Source organism: Spodoptera frugiperda, chromosome 25, assembly GCF_023101765.2.
Source record: "Spodoptera frugiperda isolate SF20-4 chromosome 25, AGI-APGP_CSIRO_Sfru_2.0, whole genome shotgun sequence".
Classification (NCBI taxonomy): domain Eukaryota; kingdom Metazoa; phylum Arthropoda; class Insecta; order Lepidoptera; family Noctuidae; genus Spodoptera; species Spodoptera frugiperda.
The window spans coordinates 18,720,890-18,744,432 of NC_064236.1; the positions used below are offsets into that span (position 1 = coordinate 18,720,890).

A 23,543-nucleotide genomic window follows, 5' to 3' on the forward strand; every position below is an offset into this window, starting at 1 on the left:
TTTATTTTCGACTAGAGAGGGGATGCTAACTGAAACTATCGATAATAAGATGAGCAAATAAGGTTAAACCTTTAAAAATAGTTTCTTGTCGATGTATGACATCGCAAAATTAAATGTTCCGCTTGAAACCGCCAATCAACGACTTTTATTAGTTATTTTATACAATATTCAAGAACTTTGTACTCGTCGACCATAGATTGTTATTTTTTTACCCGACAGCGCCAGAAGGAGGGTTATGTTTTTCGAGAGTATGTATGTATAATTGTTTGGCACGCTCTGCAGCCTAAACGGCTTGATGGATTTTGACTTAAGAGGTCTCGTTAGATTTGTATTTACTGTGAGAGTGACACTGGATATACCAAAATAATAAAAAAAACAAAATGGTGGATTTTTGGCGCCAAAATCGAATATTGCTCACTCTCTAGCTTGAACGACTCGATGGATTTCAGCTTGATAGGAGTCGTTTGATTCGTATTTACTGTGAGAGTGACACTAGATATATCAAAATATAAAAAAATACAAAGTAGCGGATTTTTGGCGCCAAATTCGAATATTGTTCACTTTATAGCCTGAACGACTCGATGGATTTCAGCTTGATAGGAGTCGTTTGATTTGTATTACTGTGAGAGTGACACTAGATATATCAAAATATAAAAATAATTTAAAAAACTAAAAAACCCGACTGCGTTTCTTTATAATATGAAAATGAAAAAACCCTAAAACAAGAAAGTCATCGTAAAACTGAAGCAGTCGGGACCCATTCTAGAAAGCCAGCAGTATGTGCCCTCACTAAGTTTTCAGATATAGATTAGGGTTTTTTCATTTTTATATTATAAAGAAACGCAGTCGGGTTTTTTAGTTTTTTCATTTAGTAATGATCCTAATGAGTGAACAAAGACCTCAACCGAAAGTATTAGTATAAAACGTATAATTATTATTACTTACTTGAACATCTGTTGGACATTTCCCAAACAAACGTTGAAGTCGAAACGTTGATTTTTAAATTGAATATTGTATAAAATAACTAATAAAAGTCGTTGATTGGCGGTTTCAAGCGGAACATTTAATTTTGCGATGTCATACATCGACAAGAAACTATTTTTAAAAGTTTAACCTTATTTGCTAATTTTTTTTTTTTTTTTGATGGGGGGAAAATCATCCAATGACTTTTCCGAGAGGGAGTGTCAGACTCTTACTGACTAAAAACCACCCCGTTCCTTCTCCTGCTTTTCGAGCCGGAGCCCCGGAAAACCCGCTAGGTAGTCCGCAGCTCCGGATCAGGCATCAGCCCTGTTGGGCCCCATCTGTGGTGGTCTGATGGCTCTTTAAGGCGCGCGCGGAACGCGACGCGCCGCACGCACGGGTCTGGTTCTGTTCGGGCGGTGAGCTACCCTTGCTCGCCGTCCGCAGGCCCGCACTTACGGTATCGTCTCGGGATCCCCTACGCCCGGAGTGTCTTTCGCGACGGCTGGGGCGTAGGTTTGTTCTCTCACGCGCCCCGCCTCCTCCTTAGCTAGCATGACTGCTTCGCGAGGAGACGGCATCAGTCCCTCTCGCTCCGCACCATGGCCTGAACCAGTGCCGGGCGCGAGAGGTCGCCGTCGCCGACCACATCCCTGAGGATCATAGATAGCGCTACGTGTTAGATTATCGATATCTTATTATCGATAGTTTCAGTTAGCATCCCCTCTCTAGTCGAAAATAAAACATAGGTGCGCTTCGAGGAAATAAAAATTAATATTTTTAATAGTTCCTTGAAGCGCAACTAACGGGTGCGCTTCGAGGAATAAAATAGGTGCGCTTGGAGAGGTGCGCTTCAAAACAGTTGCGCTTCGAGGAATACCTCGAGTGTTCATAGGTACTTAATTCTTACTAACAGAATTTAACGACTCATTTTTTTTAAGTACATAATTGTATTTTTCATATTTTCCTAGACAGTTACTTGGCTAAAGTTAGGCTTTTGTTTTACTACATATTTACGTACGCTGAGTATATCATAGACATCGTAGTGCCATCTGTTATCGAAGAGTAGAAATAGCTTACCCACAAGTCTTAACATTGGTCCAATATCAGTATCAAATACAGTAACGCCATCTGTTGTTGAAGGGGAGAACTAACTTTCCCATAGGAGTGCTTTGCAATGGGCTCTCCGTACAATGGCATAGTGGATAATTTGGACATTTAAAGATCTAAGTCTATCATCAAAATAAATACAATCGTATTTTTTCATTTTGTTATTAACTTAATCTATTGTTCAATCAATATAAGATAGCACTTTGTCTAAATGAAATAATATTGTAAATATCCAGTATCCGTCAATTAATTTTCAACCTTACAACAACGTACTAAAGTCCATAATCTTGTTTTCAGCTCAAACGACGCCGGAGAATCTGCACCGTGACTTCGGCGCGTACACTTTAGACCCGGGTACGCGCTACCCGAACTTGAACCGGGCAGCGGTGACGCCACACCGGGTCACTTCCTTCTACGACTCCGACGAACCGTTACCATTGGACGCCGCTCCTAGTGCTAGGAAGAGACGGAGAGGTAAGTTTTAAGGTTAATATTGCGTGGTTGACGCGATGGTTGGATTCCCACCGACTTTCAGACTCTTACTGACTAAAAACCACCCTGTTCCTACTCCAGCTTTGAACCCGTTGCGCCCAATAGGTCTGATGCCTGATCCGGAGCTGCGGACTACCTAGCGGGTTTACCGGGGCTCCGACTCGACAAGCAGGAGTAGGAACGTGGTTGTTCTTAGTAAGAGTCTGATACTCCCTCTCGCCTCGCCCAGGGCGAAAGAAGCCATTGGATGATTTCCCCCCTCAAAAAAAAAAACCCGTTAAATTGTCTGCAGCGTTACTGTACTTATATTATGCAAGATTACCATCGTTAGGTGTTTGTCACACAATGTTGGAAACTACGACGCGATTTTCTGATAACCTTCTAGTTGCATAAGACTTGTATTCTTACACTGCAACAATGTATTGTCGCATTAACATTAAGTTGTGCGTCGAATAACATGTACAGGGATGATACAGAGAAAATAATTTTAAGGTCTTTAATTCAATTGGTGAAAAGATACATAAACGTGAGGGGAGAAAATGTAACAGTAAAATATATGTGCATTTGCAAATTATTTTACGATACATTGATGAGAAATGTGTCATGTTTTTTTTTTGTTTCAAATCCAAGTTCGTTTGATAAAGAGGTCCGATTTAAAAATAATTTTTGTGTTGGTTAGTTCTTTTAACGAGGAAAGTTATAGGCTAGCTAGGCTAAACATTATGCCACGTTCAAAAGGAGTCAAGTCGAACAGAGCTAGTGAACCCGGAAGTAGCACCTTACTTATAACTACGACATATCAGAACTTGACTTCTTCCTTCACAAAAAAATATTAAAAGCTTTATTAAAATGTGTAATTGTATTGTGTGAGCAGAGGCTGAAGTATCAGAGGAGGCGCTCGTGTCGTGGGTGGCGTGGACGGAGCCGGGTATCAGGGCGGCGTCCAGTCCCGCGGCGCTCACTGAGCTGCTGCGCCGCTACCGACCAGACTTGCTGCCCTCCTCCACGCTACCAAGAGCCGTGTACCACATACTGCAGCAGGAGTTCGGTGAGAATCTTCATCTGATATTTAAACATAATATAATTTTATTCGTTGTGTAAACTTTAAACATAAATATAAAAAGCAGTAAAGGTCTTAAGTTCCCACTAGGAACATAATAATATGTCTAGCGACATGTGTTCATGGACACATTGGGCGATGTCTGGTGATGTCAGACGATACTGCCGCGACATTGTTGACTGTGCGACAAGAAACCGTTTCAACAATGTCGCGGCGATGTCGTCCGACGTCGCTCGACAAATGTTCCTAGTGGGACGAGGCTTTATAGGTACAAACATTACTAAAACATTTATTTGAAACAAACTATCTTTTTCCTACATTTTGTCTTCCTTCACCATTTTACCCTCAAAGCTGTCAAGCAACAATCAACTTAGAACATAACCACATAAAAGTTACATTTGAATTTCAGGCATAGCGCCGTTCTCATCAGGCGGTTCGTTGCGCGACGTGCCCGATGCGAAGCTACGTTCGTACCTGACGCGTGTGTACTACGCCTTCAAAGGCGAAGTGCCGCACGTGCACCACGAGACCGATGTCTTTGATCAGGTAATAGTTGTCACACATATGTACATTAGTGACAAGATCAGAGATTAAATACGTAAAGCCAAGTATACACTAGGGGGGAAGCGTCCAGCGACATGTCACACGTTATACATGTGGCTAAGATACATGGCGCTAAGAAATGTCTTAGCGCCCGAAGATACAAATACAAAACAAAAAACAAATTGTATGACAAGGGCACAGACCAAGAGTCCGTGGAGAACAAATATAAAAAAAAAACTTAAAAAAATATACAGCTTTTTTAGTTAGTATCACTCTTCTTATCAGTGCCATCGTACTGCTGACAAAAAAACATAGTTTTCCGTGTAGTGACGGTCTTCTTATCAATGTGTGATGTGTTACCAACGATGCTGGGTGAAGTAGCGCGACGTTGCCAGACTTTAGTCGATATGTCTGGCAACGTCAACGTCGCTAGCGTCATAAGTCGCGCGTTGTCACTATATATATTAGGCAAAAGGCTTAGCTTGACATGTCGCCGATACGTGGCGCGGGAAATTTATCCCCTAGTGTATCCTTGGCTTAAAGAATTAATATAAAATGTGTAGTGTAGACATTTCAAGTAAGTTCCTCGCTTAATCATACCAATCACAAAATAAATAGGTGAATGGTTAAGTTTTACTTTCGTGAACAAACCCAGTTCGTTTGTTTCGCGACATACGGTAATTGTTTTATTCGCAATCTAACTATGATGGATGGACTGTGCGAAGTTTTGTATAAAAGATAGGTTTTTATTTTGAACGACAGTTTTATCATATAGCCAAATTCTATTGAATAATAAGACTACTAAATAATACATGTGCGAAAACTGAAGAAAGAATGCGATACGGAATATTGATAGTCTATTTCGCACAATACATTTTTATTAAAATATTTAATTTTAAGGCTTATTTAAATGCTATTAGGGTTAATTTTATGTTCTTATTTCCGTTTGCGTGGTAATTTAATTTAATTTAGTACAGTCACGATACGATAGACTGTACTAAGGGTGTTTTTAGAGTGAAAGACAGGTAATAATAAAATGGAGGACGAAAGAACGTTTACTCCATTTTTACTTAATGTGCGGTGAATTTTTAACTATCCTAGCTTATAGACCTATTGGCATAAATATTGTTCCTACAAAATCTATAAAATATTATTATGTGTAAATAATATAACACTGCCATATTTGTTCATTATGATTTAGACTAAGAAAAGTTAAAGAATAAAGTATTTTCCGTTTTATATTGATTTTATTCCATCAACACATTTATTTTTATGTCACAATTCACTGCCAAAACCATTGAACTCGATAAACTCACCGTTAAGTAGAATGTTAAGCTGTTCACAGTTGACATAATGACAATATTTTCCGAAAATATTACCTCACAATGCCGTCATTATTAGGACTAGCTTCAGAATAAATCTTACTATTTTCCTCAGTCCTGTGGGTCTGTCACTAGACTCAAACTAACTTTATACGCATACATCATATATACAATGTTATATAATGTACCGCTGTATGTTGCTAGATCAAACAAAGCATGCAGAAAGAGAAACACGTTCGCAACATAGAACACCCTGTATCTGTATACACAAGTAAGTGCAACTCTTTGTTATTTGCAACTATTCAAGTATTTCTAACTTATGCTATAGTTCAAGGCGGCCTGACACGCCAACCTTACCATTGTTACTCGATCCCAAAGTCAAGGCTGAATACTTAATATATACCCTTGTACCGAGCTACGATTCCCAGTTCTAATTTGTCTTTCTACCACTTAAAAATCACTATAGTAATAATACTAATTCAGATCACTAATTTGCTTTAAACTCTCCCGCAGACGCGGCCGACGCCGACAAATCTCACTCGAGCTACAGAAAGAAACGGCGCTCGGTGCGTCCCCAACAAGTAAGTAACGATCCCGCCGAGTACATTCGCAAAAAGATCGGCAAACTAGACCTTAACGACATCACACAGCTCGCGCGCCTCATCGAGGGCCACGACGCCGTCACTGACACCGACACACAGATAGACAAACAGAAAGACTTACAGGACCAAATACTGGCGCTCCTCGACCCCGACGAGTCGCCCGACCCGAAGGTGCTCAGGCAATCTCTAGCGCAGCTCCTGCAGGGCTCCACCAAGGTCAGGGTTCAGGAACCGACACAACTAGCGCATTTCTTCCAAGAAGCAGATGCTAAACCTGTGAAGCCACCACGGAGGCTGAAGGGCCTCGACATCAACAGCATACGGATACCAGATTTCTCAATGTTTGATGATTCCCCCGACACGGATGCTACGGTCGTCAAAGTGGAAGCTAAGAAGACTTTTAGTAGGTCACTGTCGACGGAGAGCGCCAAGAAACTACAGTATCCTTCGTCTTCTTCTCTTGATGGCGGAAATAAGTTTACCAGGTCTTCTGAAAGCCCGTTACCGCAGAAGGGTAGGAGACTGTCAGATGTCGTAAACACTAGTAGAATTAGGCATTCGCAGAGTCCTGAAGTCAAGGTTCCTTACAAAAGATCCAACTCGATAGGAGCATCTGAAATAGCAAATACTAAGCGAATCGCTCAGTTGTTCGAGGGCCACAAGCGGCGACATACACCCAGCCCGGAGTCCCGATCTATTCGTTCCGGTTCCACTACAAACCCTGAGATGGCACTACGCTTACAACGTATGACAGAAATCATCGAAGGCAAGCGTCGAGACACGCCGAGCCCAGACAGGCGGGACAAGAAAGAATGTATCGGCACCCCGGAGATGGCAGTGCGGCGCCAGAGAGTGGTGGACCTCATCAAGCAGGGACAAGGATTGGGCCAGGAACATAAACAACGGCAGCCTCCAGATATACCCCAGAGACGCAACAGCGACGAGATGACGTTTAGGATGCAGAGAGCTTCAGATATGATGCAGAAACGAAGTGCCGAGTCGAAGAGGCCTAAGACGGGCCGGCGCAAAGCCGCGCGGGAGATCACGAAACAGCGTTTTGAGAAGAGTCTGCAGATGTTGGCGGCGGAGCGTCGCCTGGACTTTGCTCCGTCCGCCGACCTGGAGAACGACTACGGACTGCAGCAGTACCGCGCCAGCGCGCCCGACTTCGACGAGAGAGTCAAGAAGCTGGAGAAAAAGCTGCAGCACTATGTGAGGCGATTGCCGTTGTGTGTCGCATGGAATGATCCGTTTGCTGGGAGTGGGGGGCGGACGCGGGCGGTTGGGAGTCTACTGATTTTATTTAAACCTTAGAATAAAGTTAAATTGATCAACCTATTCCATGAATATACGTGAGAGTACTCACTCAGAGGTAATGTAGTAGACCCTCAGCCGCTCGGCTCTTGTTCAATCGAAATGATAACACGCACGTTTCCCAACAGAACATCGATGGAGGACGAAACGATACAAACGCTACGTTTTATACTTACCTACGTTAAGTAGATGTGTGTGCATGTTAAGGTATTATTGTACTAGCGTCGCGATTATGGAACCAGACCCACTAGCCAAATGCTACTTTAGCCCTTGTGTACCTAGGGAGTAGAAAGCTCAGTGTATGGGAATGACACTGACTAGTTCAAAATTTACGTCAATCTCATATAATTTAGTTTTCTACTCTAATTGTAGACAAGACAATACTAAATGGTATTTAAATAGAGGCTCAGATGATTCTTAATTCGCCTAGTTGAACAAAAAATTGAGTTTTTGAGAAAATTAAGTAATGATTAACGTACTTTGATAAAATTATTTGATTGTCAGGCGAAAATAATCCATCTCTGGTTAAGCCTTTATTCTAATAAGAAGAAACTTATCCGCTGCAATCTACAAAACGCTAGTTAAATAGTACCTAGGAGTTACATTAACATTTCACATGTGTTCCAAGTTTACACTGCGTTTTAACTAACTATGATGTGTTTTCTTAAGACTAATTAATTTGTAAATACTTCACTGGTCCATGGAATTTGAAAAGACTTTCATACAATGAACAGAATAATATGATCTTCAGGTTTCAGAGACATGGTCCTTCAAAATTACTTTCAAGTGTGTATAACTTAGATACGTTATTGTTATAATGGTAGTAATATTAATCTATTTCTAGATATAATAATTTTTATAATAACTATCGTGTGACATACTAAATTAACTTAAAATAACGGTTTACTCACGTAAATATATTGAGAAAATCTCTACTAGTTTCGAGTCACAGAGGGATTCTTCATCATGAGCAGCATGCGCAGACGCGGGGTCATTACTAGTTAGTAGGCTGCGCGGCGTTGCCGCGTCTCTCTGTAACTCGAAACTAGTAGAGCTTTTCTCAATATATTTAGTTGTAAAACCGTTATTTTTTGTTAATAAAATAATTTATTAATATATGCTACTGTGTTATTACTTAACTAAAATTGTTTACGGTCAGTTTCACAGGCTCTGGACAAACTTTACAACTTTAAACAAAAAACATAAATACTATTCTCCAGATTTTTAATGAACTTACATTTGAAAGAGCATTGAAACAGGCTTTTAACACATTTTGACCTACCAACCAGTTACAAAGTGTACATATTTAAATTTATTCTATAGGAGGAGGGTCGTATAGTCGGCGGTGGTGGCAGGACGGCAGGGGGCGGTGCCAGGGTCGCCCGCCTGGCTGCAGAGCTCAGTGGGACTTCAACCAACACTACAGCACCTCGTCCCTCGTCCAAACCTAAAGACTTGATGCGTTCTGTCGGCAAGATAGAGAGGGATGACTGGAACATGAAGGAGATCGAACGGAAGATCATGGAGAACAGACTCGGCCGGCCCGAGCCGAAGACTGCTGAGCGGGTGCCCAAGTGGGATCGAGAACAGGTTTGTTTTTTACTCCTTTTAAGTGTGATAAAGAGATGCTTAATACATAATATTTCTTTAAATCAGCGTACAAAATGTATCACAATTATGTCTCCAGTAAGCAATTCTAAAAAGACAGGACCGCCTGTAAGTAAAACTATAGAACTGACGAAGATTTTGGGATAATTTTTAGAATAGAGTCAACTGGGTTGCTTGTATCTTTTGGAGCGTGATTCCAAACCGTTTTATACATGGCTACAATACGAAATAATAGCAACAGGGCCAAATTTTTATTAATAGGAAAAATATTGGTCCTAACTTCTGATCATATACCAATCGCTGACTGTAAAAGAAAGCTCGCTATTGCTCAATATAGCACTTGTACAGAACATTTTAACATTAGCAATCTTTACAGTGCACCTACATATATTAATAATTTGGTTACAAATGTTTATCAACTAAATATATGTTTGTTACCAGTTCCTGGGCCGACAGCGCAAGTTGAAGGAAGGTGAGGGTAACGAAGAGAAATGGGTGGAAATCGACGAAACGCTACACAAACTCGACCAGAAGCTCAAGGACTCCGGCAGACCTGACCAGGGTACTAAGAAGGTGTGTAGCTACTAATCAAGCGAATTAATGATTTTTATTGTAAGAAAAGGAGGATCCTCCGACCAGGCGAGGTGATCAGCCTGGCGGGCTTTCTGCCCAACTGTTGTTTGTTGGGATTTTCTATCCGTGTTATTTCGCATGTAAACTTCATATGTGCGATGCAGGGTATTTGTGACGTCATCCGTTGATTTGTTCGTCGATAGTCTATGTGCGACTTCTGTCATCTGTCACTTGTTACTTGTCAATGTGTCGCCACACCTGTAATGTTTGCCTCGAGTAAATTAAAGCCCCGTGGCTTGCACTATCTACGTAATTAAATATGTATATAGGAAAGAAAGAATTAATAGCTATCTTATATTCATACCTATATGTATGTATCTTACTTACATACTACAATCCTATATGGCTTACTCGATCATATTTTATGCATAACATATTTTTCATAAATACTAATAAGTTTTGATTATTATCATAATATGTATTCGTTTTGGTTTATTAAAACATATTTGAAATTTGATACAAAAATTTAAAAAAATATGTTTTTTTGTTATAGGTTGCGAATTTGGCGACGAAGTTCGTCAAGAAACAACCTGAAGCCGAAATGTCGAAGACTCCGCCGAAAGAAACATCGAAAGAGGACGTACGTACACAATATCTACCTTCTATCTTATAAAAGCGATAGATTCACTAAATCTCAACAACGACACGTGCTAGGAGTCCGAAATGTTATGTGGCGGTTTTTAAAATATAGTTTCTGACTAAAACTGGTTTTGGGAAACATAATTTGAATTTGAATCTTAACATAATAAATTAAGATTCAAATTCATGGTCCGCTCAAACTGCTGTGGTTCTTTCTTCAAAAGACCACTACAGAATAAACTTGGACGGTTCTCCGACATCTTTAATTGATTTTGTCTGGACTTTAAAAGAGACTATGACCTCTGAGTTTGTTTCGGCATTTCTTCTCAGAGTAGTCCGATAGGAAATGCCGGCCTCATCTAGTTATTTAAGAGATTGACGTGTAAAAGTGTTATTTTATAACCTATTTGCAAAAATAAATATCATTTCATTTCATTTCATTGTTCGTTCGTCTATAGCCATAGACGATAAACAAAATGTAATTAAAGATGACGTTTTCTTACTGACTAACATTTTTGTTTGTGATCGGGGCGGTCACAAGGTTTACGTTTTCTTTATATTTGTGTTAGGCGAAGAAGAGTTGGCGCGGTCCTGCGTTCACGGGTATGCAGTGCGCGGCGTGCGGCACTCGCGTGTTCGCGGCCGAGGGAGTCACCGCCGACGGGCTGCATCTACACCGCGCCTGCTTCAGGTGTGCCGTCTGCAAGACTGTGCTCAGACCTGGGTTAGTGTTGAATCTTTAAACGTATATTTCTCTCTCTTTTTCTCACTCTTTCTCTTTCTCTTTCTCTTTCTTTCTCTCTCTCTCTCTCTCTCTCACTTTTTCTTGCTTTCAAAAATATCCAAGGTGAAACAAAGTTCGCGGGCTCTGCTAGTCTAATAATAATTTTGTTCCAGTAACTACACGATGGAGCGCTATGGTAGCCGGCTAGTCTGTCTCCGGCACTCCGGCGTGAGTGTCCCTGACGCTGTGGCCGCAGTGACTGCCCTGGCCAACGCTCGCAGTCACCCTCCTCCTCCCACTCCTGAGAGGATCAGCCTGGAGCTCTCTGATAGTGGCGCCAGGGAGATCGATGAGGATGAATGGACTGATAGAAACTTCTTGGCGTCGGAAACCTCATGTGCTGGTGGACTTAGGTATGACATTGTTTGTTATTGAATATTTTGTTTCGTGTTTTTTAAGGGAAGATGTTAAGATTTAGACAATTATAAAGTATAAAGAAGTTTGTGTAGCTTAGCTTGTTGTTACGATTATGCGTATTTACATGCGCGTGTTTTGAAATCGATAGATATTCCAATTCTTATAGCATACACACACATAGTGCTTGATGGAATTCAAATTTTAAACGAAGCCCTTAATCTATTTACATGTCGACTAGAACACTAGTGAAACATCTCCTACTCTAAAGTTCTTAAAACCAAAGATTGGATGCAAGTTATATTAAAGACTTGATATTTCAACATGATGTTATGTATGTCGCAAGGGTCAGAAATACGGGGCTGCTATTGGCTACTGGTAAAGATGGCGCGCTTCCACATTGCAACACAGCGCTCGATTTCTTCTCTTGGGCTCCGAGTCTTAAACAACTGTCAGTCTTTACGTGTTCAGTGATTGCAATCATTTTTCTGTATTTTATATTCAGTTTGATATTATAACAATGTAAGTGAATTTTAGATGTACTTGTTTCAACTTGTGTGCACTTTGAAAGTGACTGTGTGTGTGTGTGTTCGTCTGTGTGTCTGTGTGTTTGTTTCGGTTTCTTTTCTCATAGTAGTCGGTCAATGTTGGCCTCATCTAGTTTAAAGTGTTGTCGTGTCAAAGTGATCGTTTGTGTATTATGTATAAAAATGAAAATTAATTATTATGTTATCGGCTTACTCACGTAACTGTTTGGCGAGGAACTGGACTAGTTTCAAGCCAACCTAGAGGCTCATATTCATGAGCAGCATTGTCGTGTGTCGTGGAATGCTGAATATGATCCTCTAGGATAGTTTAAAACTAGTCGAGTTCCTCGTCAAACAGTTACGTGAGTAAGCCGATAACATAATAATGAATTTAGTATGTGTCGAAAGTTATAATAAAAAAAAATGGAAAAATTTCGATGATTTTGTTGACCTTATGTGTGATACAGAGGGCTCTAGCCTAAAATTGCCCATTCCATTCTCCTACATGACATCATCATTATCAGTCTTTAAGTGCCCACTGCTGAGGCAAGCTCTTCTGTTTCATAGAGAAGGAATGGCCATTAATCACCACGCTTGCTCTCAAAAATGCTATTTCCAACGTAATAGGGTGGTCTTCTAAATTTTACTTTTATGCCCGTCTTTTTATACCACCACTGGTAAGAAAGCACTCGGCCCACCTGATGGTAAGTAACGCTTGCAACACTTGGGGCATTACATGCGCTTTGCCGACCCTTAAGAACCCGTCTGGTAGATTATGTTAAAACATTAGGCACGTATTTTTTCTTTTCTTATAATACTCGACGATATTGGTCAAAGTCAGAACGTTTATTCCGATTAAACCATAAATAGTACTTTTAAATTGTTAACAAATACAGAAATAAATAATAGTCTGTCAGTCTGGACATCACTAATGGACATCAGTGAAGCTAAAGCTAAGGTATATTGATTCGAAATTTATTTTTTTTAGAGTATAATATAATATAAAATAAGTGTCTATATTTTTTTTTATTATCTAACTGATGGACTAATGAGAGTTTTTAATTGCATACCATGACAACTTTTGGGCTTTACATATTGTAATATCTCCTAAATCTCCGATCTCCAAAGGGTAAGGGATAACCCTCAGAAGACCGACAACGCACTTGTAACTCCTTCCGAGTAACGGATGACCGTGAGCGGCGCATTGTTTACCATCAGGCGATCAGTCTGTACGTTTGCCATAAAAATGAGCATAATATTGCAGTGACGAGGAGGAGTCGAGTTCTGACGAGTACACAGATGCGGGAGACAGTGACAACGGAGTGGCTGTGTCACCTGAGCCTCAGGTCGCCGCGCCGCGACCTGCGCACTCGGAGCTCTACTTCTCCGACGATTCCTTCGGCTATGATGACTACTCGGATGATGGTAAGCTCATGTTCCTTGATATTATTCTACTAATGAAATTCTATGTGATATTATAGTTCTTAAAGTTCGTTGCAAATGGCTGGTAGGTCAGCGTAAACTAACACAAGTCTTTGATTATTGTAACCATCTTCATTCATTATTTTTTGATTTGCTACTATTGTTCAGTTTCACGACTGTTCGGCTCCTATTGATCGTGTGATGTTTTATAGCCTCTAGGATAATAATGTGACAAATTCAACACAGGTTTGTGACATTATTAGATCAGAAATGAAGATTTTTTTTATATGTAGGAGCGGAATCATCAGGCAACGAGTCCTGTTCTCGCATGCGAGCGGCGCGCGAGGCTCGTCGGCGCGAGGTGCCGGCGGACGCGCGCCCGCCGACGGACAGCAGCGAGGTACCGCGCTGCAGCGTCGCCTAGTCGCGGCTAGCGGTGTAGGGAGGTGCGGAACCCGACCCACCGCCGCCCCATACATGCCTATTAAATTATCCCACATCAATTTATTGTTTGCTGTGTAGTTTAGACAGTATTTAGACGATATTTTCTCAAACATTCATATACTTGTATGAGTATGAGAAGCTGACTAGTTTCTGACCACGTATAAGGCTCATATTCGTGGCAATTGAACAATTTAGTTGAATAATTCTACTCCACTGTAAAACATTAAGGAGATGAATATTCACGTGGTTAGTGGAGAAATCTCCACTGGTGGAAAAATTACTACCAGAGTTTGCACAAATTCACTTATTGTATCACAAATACGATTGTTAATGAAAAATTTGCGATAGCCTTCAAATAGTATTCGAGTTATCACTGTAATTGCAAGAAACGACGTCAGAAATACTTAAAAGTAAGAAAGAGAAATCGAGTAAAACATCTAGTAAACTTTCCTAGGGTTAGATTTGAATAAACTTTTTCAATAATACTCTTTTAGCATTATAGTTTACAAATGACAAACCGAGAGACATGACGATAGGTCATCGTAGGCCTCTCGTAGGTCTTCGTGAAACGTGTCCTAGGTCTTTGTAGAACTGTCCTAGGAGTGACGTAGGCATCGTGACGTTAGTGCATGCGTCATGTCATCACACTGCGCTAGATAACAGGGGCGGCGGCAGCGGCGCGGTAAGCGTGTACTTGTCCACACTAACTTCCGTCTGCGACTTACTGTTTTATTTTGCTGCTTGAAAGTCAACAATTTCCATAAACAATGTTTAAATCTTTGACTGCCAATGGAAAACTGTTGAAGTCAAATCCTCCGCTAGCGTCGGTCACCGGTGACCGCCACGGCGTTCAATGTGTTAAAAACCAACTTACACCTACTTTTTTTAAGGATCAAAGTCAGACCTGCCAATTGCGAGATAATAGTCGATATACATACATACAGGTCAAACCTTAACTGTTTTTTAAAGTTCGATAATAAATAAATATAACATAATACGTAGGTACCAGTTTCTAAGCAAAATTTAAGAACGGTGACACAGATGTATCGATGCAGAAGAATAAGTAAAAGTATTATTCATAAAGAAATGTTTAATATTGTATAGTTATGATTTTGCAATCATAATAATTTAATGATAATTATTTAATTCAAAATTGTGCGGAAAATGCAAAGCTATTTCTATAGTTTTTCGACAAATGGGAGGCGTTCGAAACGGTAATGTTTTATTGTTATACATTTCGTATTTTAGTACGTAAATTCATATCACGTAAGCGTTGGTTCCATAGTTGCTTAAAACATATTATTAAAGTGACAATATAAAACAGTAAGGTCTTAAAAAATCGATGGCGTTTTTAATTGTGTTGTTTCTGTATTATTAATATATTAATTTATTTTTACTTATTAATTGATCATTTAATATCGTGTTTATCAGCTTCATAACTGTAAGATGTGTATTATAGCTGTATATGTATGTATATATTATATATTACATAATTATGTGTATATAATGTTTTGTATTGTTGTTTTTGAGTTTATTTTATATATATTATGTCTTATTTTGTGTCGTTGGAAGGTGTTTGACTGATATTATCTTTGGGGTATAGTATTTAAACATTATTCAAATTGACTTGATTGGTTGATTATTATTTATTGAATGTCAGATACAGTTCAGCGACTGTCGCTATGTATATAGTTATGTATAGAGGTAGTGACGCCACGTGTTCCGCCATCTCGGACGGTAAGTTAGTGTGGTTTGTGCGCACCTTTCTACGCACCACTCGGGGCGCTCGCTTCTATCTGTGCCTGACTGGCCTCCACTCGAACACTACTAACCGAGCTTGCACACAGGTGGAATCCGAGGAGGAGAGCGAGTCCAGCGACGAGGAAGTATCCTCGGCCACGGAGGTGTCGACGGACAGCGAATTCGCGAGGGAGGAGGTGGCGCCTGCGCCCTCCCCACCTGCCATATTGGTGACGGAGGCCACGCCCCCCGCGCCCCCGCCCCCGCACGAGTATCCGCTCAGCCGCACGCGCTCCGCCGGCGGACTCGCCACCAAGCGCGCTCTAGAACTCAAGCGACGGTACCTGCTCGGGGAGCCCTCGCCCCCCGCTGTCAGGAAGTCGGACTCCACCTCGCAAATAGACACCAAGTTCGAAGCCTTTAGATCTACCATCACAGAGTTCCAGAAAATGTTGCACCCCGCGCCCGCACCCACGCAGCAACCACAGCCACAGAAACCAGTAGTCACCTTCCAACTATCCACCGAAGATAAGAAGTCACAGCCGATGCCGGACATCATTAAGAACCTTGTCGCCGATGCACCAGTCGATTTGCTCACCAAAGTAGATGCACCGCTCATCAAGGACTGGAGGAAGGAATCCACAAAGGATGAGAAGGATCCGGATTTGGATTCAGACTCGTTGTCCGAAGATGAGTCGTCCCACACGGAGACTGCGCCCAACCAGTCGGTGCCTCGACTCGAGGTGCACGACGAGGGCGGGGAGCTGATACAGCTGGACAGTCTCATGTTGATCAACAACAGCACGGAGGACGAGAAGGCGTCTGGCACAGCCACCGCGACCGGCACCACCATCGTCGCGGCGGCCGAGTCCGAGTCTTCAGAGTCTGGCCGCGACGCCACTACGCTGGCGCTCACCGAGACTGAGCTCTCCGACTGGGCGGCCGAGAGCGCCGTGCTAGACGACTGTGGCTTTGACGACAAGGAGGAGAGGAAGAGGAGCAAGAACCCTAGAACCCTAAGTGGTCCTAAACTGGTGCATGATGCGAAGAACGTCGCCGCGGTCGCGTCCCACGTGTGTGGGAGGAGCAGCCCTGTCGAGGCAGTCGTCTATTCTAACGCTTTAGAACATTTCGAGTTTGCTGACGAAGGGGATCAAGACCCCTCTCTGGAGACTCCCGTCACTCCGAGGAACGACGGTTATATGGAACTGGTTGACAACGACTACGATACATATTCGCCGGGAAACGATCGCTCTATGAATTTTATTGAGAGGAGTTTTTCTGAAACCGTTTTCAAGCCAGCCAGCCAAGAAAACAGCTACAGACAGAACTTATGCCCTATTGATTTGGATGACATAGAAGATATCGACGCAGACACGGAACCTTTAGACTTGAAGTCGCCACAACTGTTGAAGTCGGTCGAGAATGATGTTAGCGAGAAGTCCAATAGCGACAGCTTGCAGAAGAGTGAGAGTATACATAAAAGTGATAGCTTACATAAAACTGACAGCTTGCAAAAAACTGACAGTTTACTGAAAACTGACAGCTTATTGAAGACTGATACGATGAGCATGCAGAGAAGTGACAGTATTTTCAAGAGTGAGAGTGTACAAGTAGATAATAGTTCAGAACCGAAGATAGAAAATAAAATAGAAACATTAAGTTTATCAGAAATATCGCCGCCATTAGAGAAAGACAAAGTAGGCGAGACGGAGCAGTCCGAGGTGTCTCCGCCGCTGGTACCTGACACTCCCAAGGCGAAGCTCCCGATGAGCATTCCGTTCTCCGGGCCGTGCACCATCCGGCTGTACTCGCCCGCCATCTGCCGGTCGGCCAGCGAGACGTTCAACAGGTCCACGTCGCGGAGCACGGACTCGCCCACGCGGAGCTTCGAGCTGTCTGTGTCAATCAACCTGAGCTCGGGCTCGCTGTCGCCAGTGAGCCCCGTGCCGGCCCGCGACACCACGGACAAGGTACAGGAGATTAAGAGGGAACGCGAGGAGCAGACAGAGGTTGTGAGGAGATTGGTGCTGGAGAGGCTAGGGAGCGTGCCTAAGGCCAGCCGCAAGTCGGTGAAGCGATCGCGAGCGTCGCCGGCCGCGGTGCCGCCGCCCGTCCCGCCCCCGCCGATACTGCCGGCCCCGCCCACGCCGCCTCCGCCCCGCCCTGCGCCTCCCCTCATGCCTTTGCCCGTAACGTCTTCCTTCTCAGACCCCGAGCTAGCTCGCGAGAGGCGTAGCAAGAGCATCATGAAAAGCATTTCCAATTACCTGAACCGGAGGCTGGGACCTCGACACAAGGTAGGCACATACAGCATTATTACTCCTTCCATATTAGAGAATGTTAGCTCTGTATGTGCCCATGGTCACTGATTGATGTCCTATAAAACAATTACATCTCCTAAAATAACATCAAACACTGGCCATGGCTGTTTCCGACAGCATATATTCACATTTTTTTCTATCAGAACATTGCATAAACCAGAACATGCATAGTTTCCATTATGCGAACCCATGCCATGTGAGACTGCATTTTGAACAATGTGTATAACTTTGACACCACAGTCAAAGTACATCATTTTCTCAAACAAGCAATGAATTCTCAAATTAACGTCACCCACATAGTGATGATTTTTACTTGTACGATAAAAATTTGGAAACAATTCTTATGTTTATTATGTGAAAATATTACTAACGATTGTAATTCTACTAACTTTTTCGTACAACAAGAAATCTTGACTGCCAAGAACCATACCATTAAATTGATTAATTAGTCTACAAACTAGCGTCAGTAGAAATGTGAATATTGTATAAAATAAAGTAGCCATATTGTCCGGGGTTGGGAGTAACCTTTAGTAAGGGTGTCCACGATTTGGAAATGTAACAGAGACACGGAAATGGAAATAACTTGTTTTGGGCACATTGATTTTTGTGATGGATTCTAGTTAGAGGGGAGACTTATCCTGCACTAAGACGTAATGCGTTGTATCGAGTCTTGATTATAGTCATTGATAATGCTACCGCCCTTCTAACTACAGTCCAGCACACATTATAATAATAATATCAAAATTTCGACGCAGTCGGACACCTGAGTAGACTAACACCAGTTGAATTTTCAGTCGTACTCGGATCCGGATCTCCAGTGGCACGTAAGCAAATTACAATACAGTGTCGTGAGTCGCATGCTACAGTCTGTCGCACCGACTTGTCGTGAATGTGCGCCCGCCTTATATGTGGCGTTGGATCTCGATGTAATGCATGTCCCGTTTGTCGGTCAGGGTTTGTGTCCAATGATATATTTATATCTGTGTATTTTATGGGAATATCAGAATCTTATTGTTTTTTTTGAGGGTCATATATACAGTGAGAGCTGCCGTTTTTTTGCTCGCTAGCGAAGCTGTAGCGTGAGGTGTGTCTGCCCAATCATTGTAGTTGTCTAATGGTTTGATACTAGGCTAATTCTCTAACAGGACCTCTAGCTATGTGGGCGATATCTGGCAAGGAAAAAACATTAGCTCTCATTGTAATATTGAATGTAATTTTGTTTGACGGGGATGCCATTTTGACCTAATTTATAGGGAGATATTTTTGTGATGAAGTGTCACTTTGATCCAACGTCATCATTTCGTTCTGCATTTGTCTGTTACATGAATGTCTTACGCTTCAACTGTCACTATTTGTTTTTTATTTTGCGCCATACAGCATGTTGCCGTTTTGATCAGATTGTTTTTAGGTATAAGATTGAGTAATTTTGGGTAAATAAGCTAATGCAAAGTGTCATGTGCGAGTTAGTGTTCAAACTTGAAGTGATCAATTACAAACGATAAGAACCTTTTCAATTTATGCTAAGAAATGTGTTCTTAACAAAATGTTGATAATCTTTCGACATAATACTAATATTTTAGTAGATTAACATTTCTTTCACGTTTGTTAAAATAAATAATTTTGATATAAATGCTATACAAAAAAGATTAGATGAAAATAGAGGCGGATAGCCGCGCGATTAACCGCTAATGCGTATTGCGCTTATTTATATGCGCTTTACCACTAGTTAGACGGGAACACAAGCATAATATATCTTCATGCGTTCGATATCCCAGCGTGCGCGACGAGCGCGTCATCGCGACAGCGAACGCTACGTACACCGTGTGTTCAACTTAATTCCATGTGTTTGAAATATCGTGACTGCGCCCGCGACCGCTCGCGTGCCCGCGCCCACAGCCGTGTTAGCGTGTGCGAGCACTCAATCTTAGTATGCGGTAGATAAGTTCTGATCACATCGGTATGCATGCCCTAAGTTTTCGCCCATTTTCAACGTAGCAGTCTTGTGTATTTAATGTAAATGAATGTGCATGGTAACTATGTAACTTGGTTTTAATGTATTTGTATGTAATATCAACATTTTATTTAATACAAGTGATTTTTATTGAGTGTACTCTAGTACGACCCATTTTATATTGGTTGTTCATTAGTACAACCAATTTTGCAGTGGTTTTACTTTAGTACTAATTAATTTATTATTATTTTTTTTTACTTACGTGAATAGCAATATTGTCTCTATGTTCAGTACATTAAAGCAAGAGTTACATGAATGTATGTTAAGCTCGTTGTGCAAGGCTTGCATGTCTCAACAATGCTTCTCGCAATTTCTATAGAAAAAGTTCCCGGTGCATTCTTATACGGGTTATACAACATTCGTAAGTTATTTTCGTCTTTATTTCTTCTCGAGTAAAGATCTAAATGGCTTGCGATGTTAGTTAAGGTAGGTTTTGGTTTCTACTTCCAGAAATAATGAACTCTTTTAATTTTACACAACTAATTTACAAGAAAAGTATGAGTATATTATTATATATACATAACAACATGTATACATAACCTAACCTATGTAGAAGTAATAATAACTCAATGAAAATAGTACCTTCAGTAAACTGTAAATAAACATTACTTCCACTTATACATAACACTATATACTCTACTTACAACTCAGTAATAACAATAGAAAGGGAATAGCACTTTCACTAAAGATGATAGAGTACAAAATTCACTATACGATTAATATTTATAAGGCTGAGTGTTGACCGCGGGGTGTTTGTGTTAAAGGAGCCGCAGATACTGTCGAACGCCCACAAGTCCACGGGGGCCTTACAAGAAGCTCCCCCTGTTCCCCCACCCCCAGCCAGCTACTGTCCTCCAGTGGAACACCGACCCACACATAGAGTAACAGGTTGGTGTACACTAAGCTTATAATTATAATCTCTACATGTAAGTGTCGCTTCGTTACATCGAGTACTAACTGTTACAAGTTAATACATTAATGTCGTACTCATGAAGTATGTGTACTATCACTGAAAACGTTCATAGTTTGATTCATTGCATTATATGTTAGCATTGAGCATTGTGTCGTGTAGTTGAGTACTTAGAATGCCTTTAGACAACTGCATATAGTGTCGTCTTCATTCAGACCAGGCGCGGATCCAAAGGGACAATCATTTTCATTCAACTACGTTTAAAAACCCGACTTTCAACTTTTTAAGTCGGTTAGTATGCTTAAACTTGCTCATAAGTGTAACAAACACTTATTTGAAAACCGCATCAATATCGGTTTAGTCAATCGCGAAATAATTGCGGTCAAATCTCGTTTTTTGAAGTCGGTTATAAATATATTGAAATTTCGTAATCGCTCATTAAAGTATACTATTTTGCGAGCGTAACAGTCTTCCACGGTGACGTTGACTTCTCCAGAGATCACACTTGAAATAGTCGATGTGTTTGGGTACTGGGATACACAATAATTTACACGAGTTAGTTAAAAATATCACTAATACTGTTCAATTAGACTTTGGGAAACAATTCTTCAATTTATTGAAACCGTCACCACACTGCCGCATAAATGATTATTTATTATCTGATTTATAACTGAGAAGGCTAAGATTCTTCTTTAATTGAAATAGGGCAAGTGACCCGGTTGTGGCCACCGACCCCTTTGTGGCCATTTGGACCTTCAAATATTTATAACTAAGGCATGGACAAATAAATTACTCTGTGATGTATAGTATTTAAAATATTGAATATTGTAGACACTGATACCGTTGGCAGCTTTGATGTGTCAAACTTCACTTCGATGCAACAAGTCATTATTTTTAGTTGAGGGTGAAATTGTTAAGATCTTAACAAAAAGGCTAAGGCGAGCGGGTGAGGATTTGGTTTTTATTTTTTAAATCTTTGCTTATTGTTTGGATGTTTATGTTAATACTACATGAAGAATATATTGTCTAAGTGAAACTTAAGTTATTTTGTCGCCATATGTTTCTGAAGTGCGGTTATTAGAAGGTGGCCACTAATGGAGACAAAATTATGAATTTCTCCATCTTTGGCCACATGGCTGGCCAAAACTAATGTACATAGACACCCGACTTCTTCCCCTTTATTTTATCGTGGTTTTTTTTCCTTGGCTTTACATATCAACAAATACATATTTTTCATTTTCAGAGATGCAATAAATTGCCTTCACACAAAGGGGAGGTCAGTTTACTTTGCAGCTTTTACCAACGTCATATAAATGTTGATCTCTTTATTTGTAAGTTAAATTCAAGTGAAGTAATAATATTTCATATTTTCCAAACTAAATAAAAACCATTGTTTGTAAAATGTCCAATTTAATTAATAAATTTTTATTACTTTTATTGTATTTTTTGATGGCCAGAACTGGCACACGACCGTGGCCACAAATGGCACGAATCTGGCCAAAAATGGCACAAACTCCCTTTTTTTTTCTTTCTTATACAGTTATTTTTCTATTGGACGTTCTTTAAAAAAAGGGTTTTCTTCGGCAAGATTAATACATGTTAAATGACTTTTTACAAGAAATATGTTCGTGATAACAAAAACTATAAGTTAAGAAAGCTTCAAAGTCGACAAAATTCTTAAAGTGGCCACAACCGGGTCACTTACGATACTACATACTACTAAACAAAGACCAGAGTTGAATTTAGGTGTTAATTGAACTATAATATTAAATGACTTCGTTGGATCCGTGCCTGACAGCTTGGCAATAAAAACCAGCCTTACAGCCACGTAACACCATTCCATCATCATCGTAACCACTAACAGCAGGGCCGAGCAGCAGCGCGGCTGATGTGGACGAGCGGGATGCCATGCAGCTGTGGTTCGAGGCTCGATGGGCCCGCCTTGTGGCACAGCGGCGCGCCCGAGAAGAACCGCGCGACGAACCCGCCGCCCGACGCCTGGCGAGGCTCGAACGACGATTAACACGCCCTCTGTCTGGTAAATCCTATAAACTTTTATGAAGATGCCGTATCTGGTTATTCGATAAACCTTTATGAAGATGGTAACTTGTTTCTCTTTGACACAGACGTGAGTATCATCATTAGCTGTCATTCAGTCATTGGTATCTAGTTTGTTCTGTGCGTTGCTTGGCATTTTGTTCATTATAGTAATAATTATAGCTGTTTGAGGTTGGCAAAATGAATAATTTGTGATTTTAAGGTTACAAAGGAACTAAAATCATACCGGAGTTTATATAGTCGTAATATCCACTACTTTAAACTTCGTGTAAACATATTATTGATTGACTGTGTAAAATGTTCCAGCGGAGCAGCAGGCGGCGACGGTGGCAGAACTAGTGCAGGTCTCCGCGCAGAGAGACGCGCACCAAGCTCTCATGGCGGCCGATAGGTATACTCCGTTATATACTTGCAAATCATAGAAATCTGGATTGTTTTTAACTAGCTTTTGTCAAACTTTGACTTCGCTCCCGGGTAAATTCACCCCACACAAACTTTTGCAGTTTTAGTATTAGCAGGGTTTGTATCTCAACATACAAGTTCTTATCATGTTATGTGATACTTTGGAAACAAAGGATTTGTTGTAGTGTCACTAATATGCAACATACCTATCGTAATTAATGAATATATACTGTGAACGTTGTTGCAACAAAACTCGACTTTAACAACAAATAATTTAGTAAATATACATTCTTAACTTCTTACTAATAAATTAGATAGTTTCCTCGGGCAAAAATAAAAGA

At 40.9% G+C, this 23,543-nt stretch overlaps 1 protein-coding gene across 27 annotated transcripts in view; it reads left to right on the plus strand.

The window, feature by feature from the left end:
* The window catches only part of LOC118265761 (F-actin-monooxygenase Mical), a 92,324-nt gene that overhangs the window by 50,504 nt on the left and 18,277 nt on the right, over positions 1 to 23,543 (plus strand). For 7 of the 27 annotated variants that reach the window (XR_007707003.1, XR_007707002.1, XR_007707000.1 and 4 more), the window contains exons 10-26: positions 2,371 to 2,547; positions 3,440 to 3,613; positions 4,035 to 4,171; positions 5,695 to 5,761; positions 6,004 to 7,304; positions 8,730 to 8,996; positions 9,456 to 9,587; positions 10,141 to 10,227; positions 10,796 to 10,950; positions 11,124 to 11,363; positions 13,156 to 13,316; positions 13,607 to 13,713; positions 15,605 to 17,797; positions 18,616 to 18,645; positions 20,597 to 20,720; positions 22,607 to 22,780; positions 23,107 to 23,191. Coding sequence is in view for 12 of the 27 variants with exons in the window: in XM_050704050.1 (XP_050560007.1) it covers positions 2,371 to 2,547; positions 3,440 to 3,613; positions 4,035 to 4,171; positions 5,695 to 5,761; positions 6,004 to 7,304; positions 8,730 to 8,996; positions 9,456 to 9,587; positions 10,141 to 10,227; positions 10,796 to 10,950; positions 11,124 to 11,363; positions 13,156 to 13,316; positions 13,607 to 13,713; positions 15,605 to 17,797; positions 18,616 to 18,645; positions 20,597 to 20,720; positions 22,607 to 22,780; positions 23,107 to 23,191 (5,611 nt within the window). In the remaining 15 variants the exon portion in view is untranslated. Of the gene's footprint in view, positions 1 to 2,370; positions 2,548 to 3,439; positions 3,614 to 4,034; positions 4,172 to 5,694; positions 5,762 to 6,003; positions 7,305 to 8,729; positions 8,997 to 9,455; positions 9,588 to 10,140; positions 10,228 to 10,795; positions 10,951 to 11,123; positions 11,364 to 13,155; positions 13,317 to 13,606; positions 13,714 to 15,604; positions 17,798 to 18,615; positions 18,646 to 20,596; positions 20,721 to 22,606; positions 22,781 to 23,106; positions 23,192 to 23,543 lie in introns of those variants that run through there. The other 20 variants (XR_007707012.1, XM_050704054.1, XM_050704056.1 and 17 more) reach the window with 13 other exon arrangements.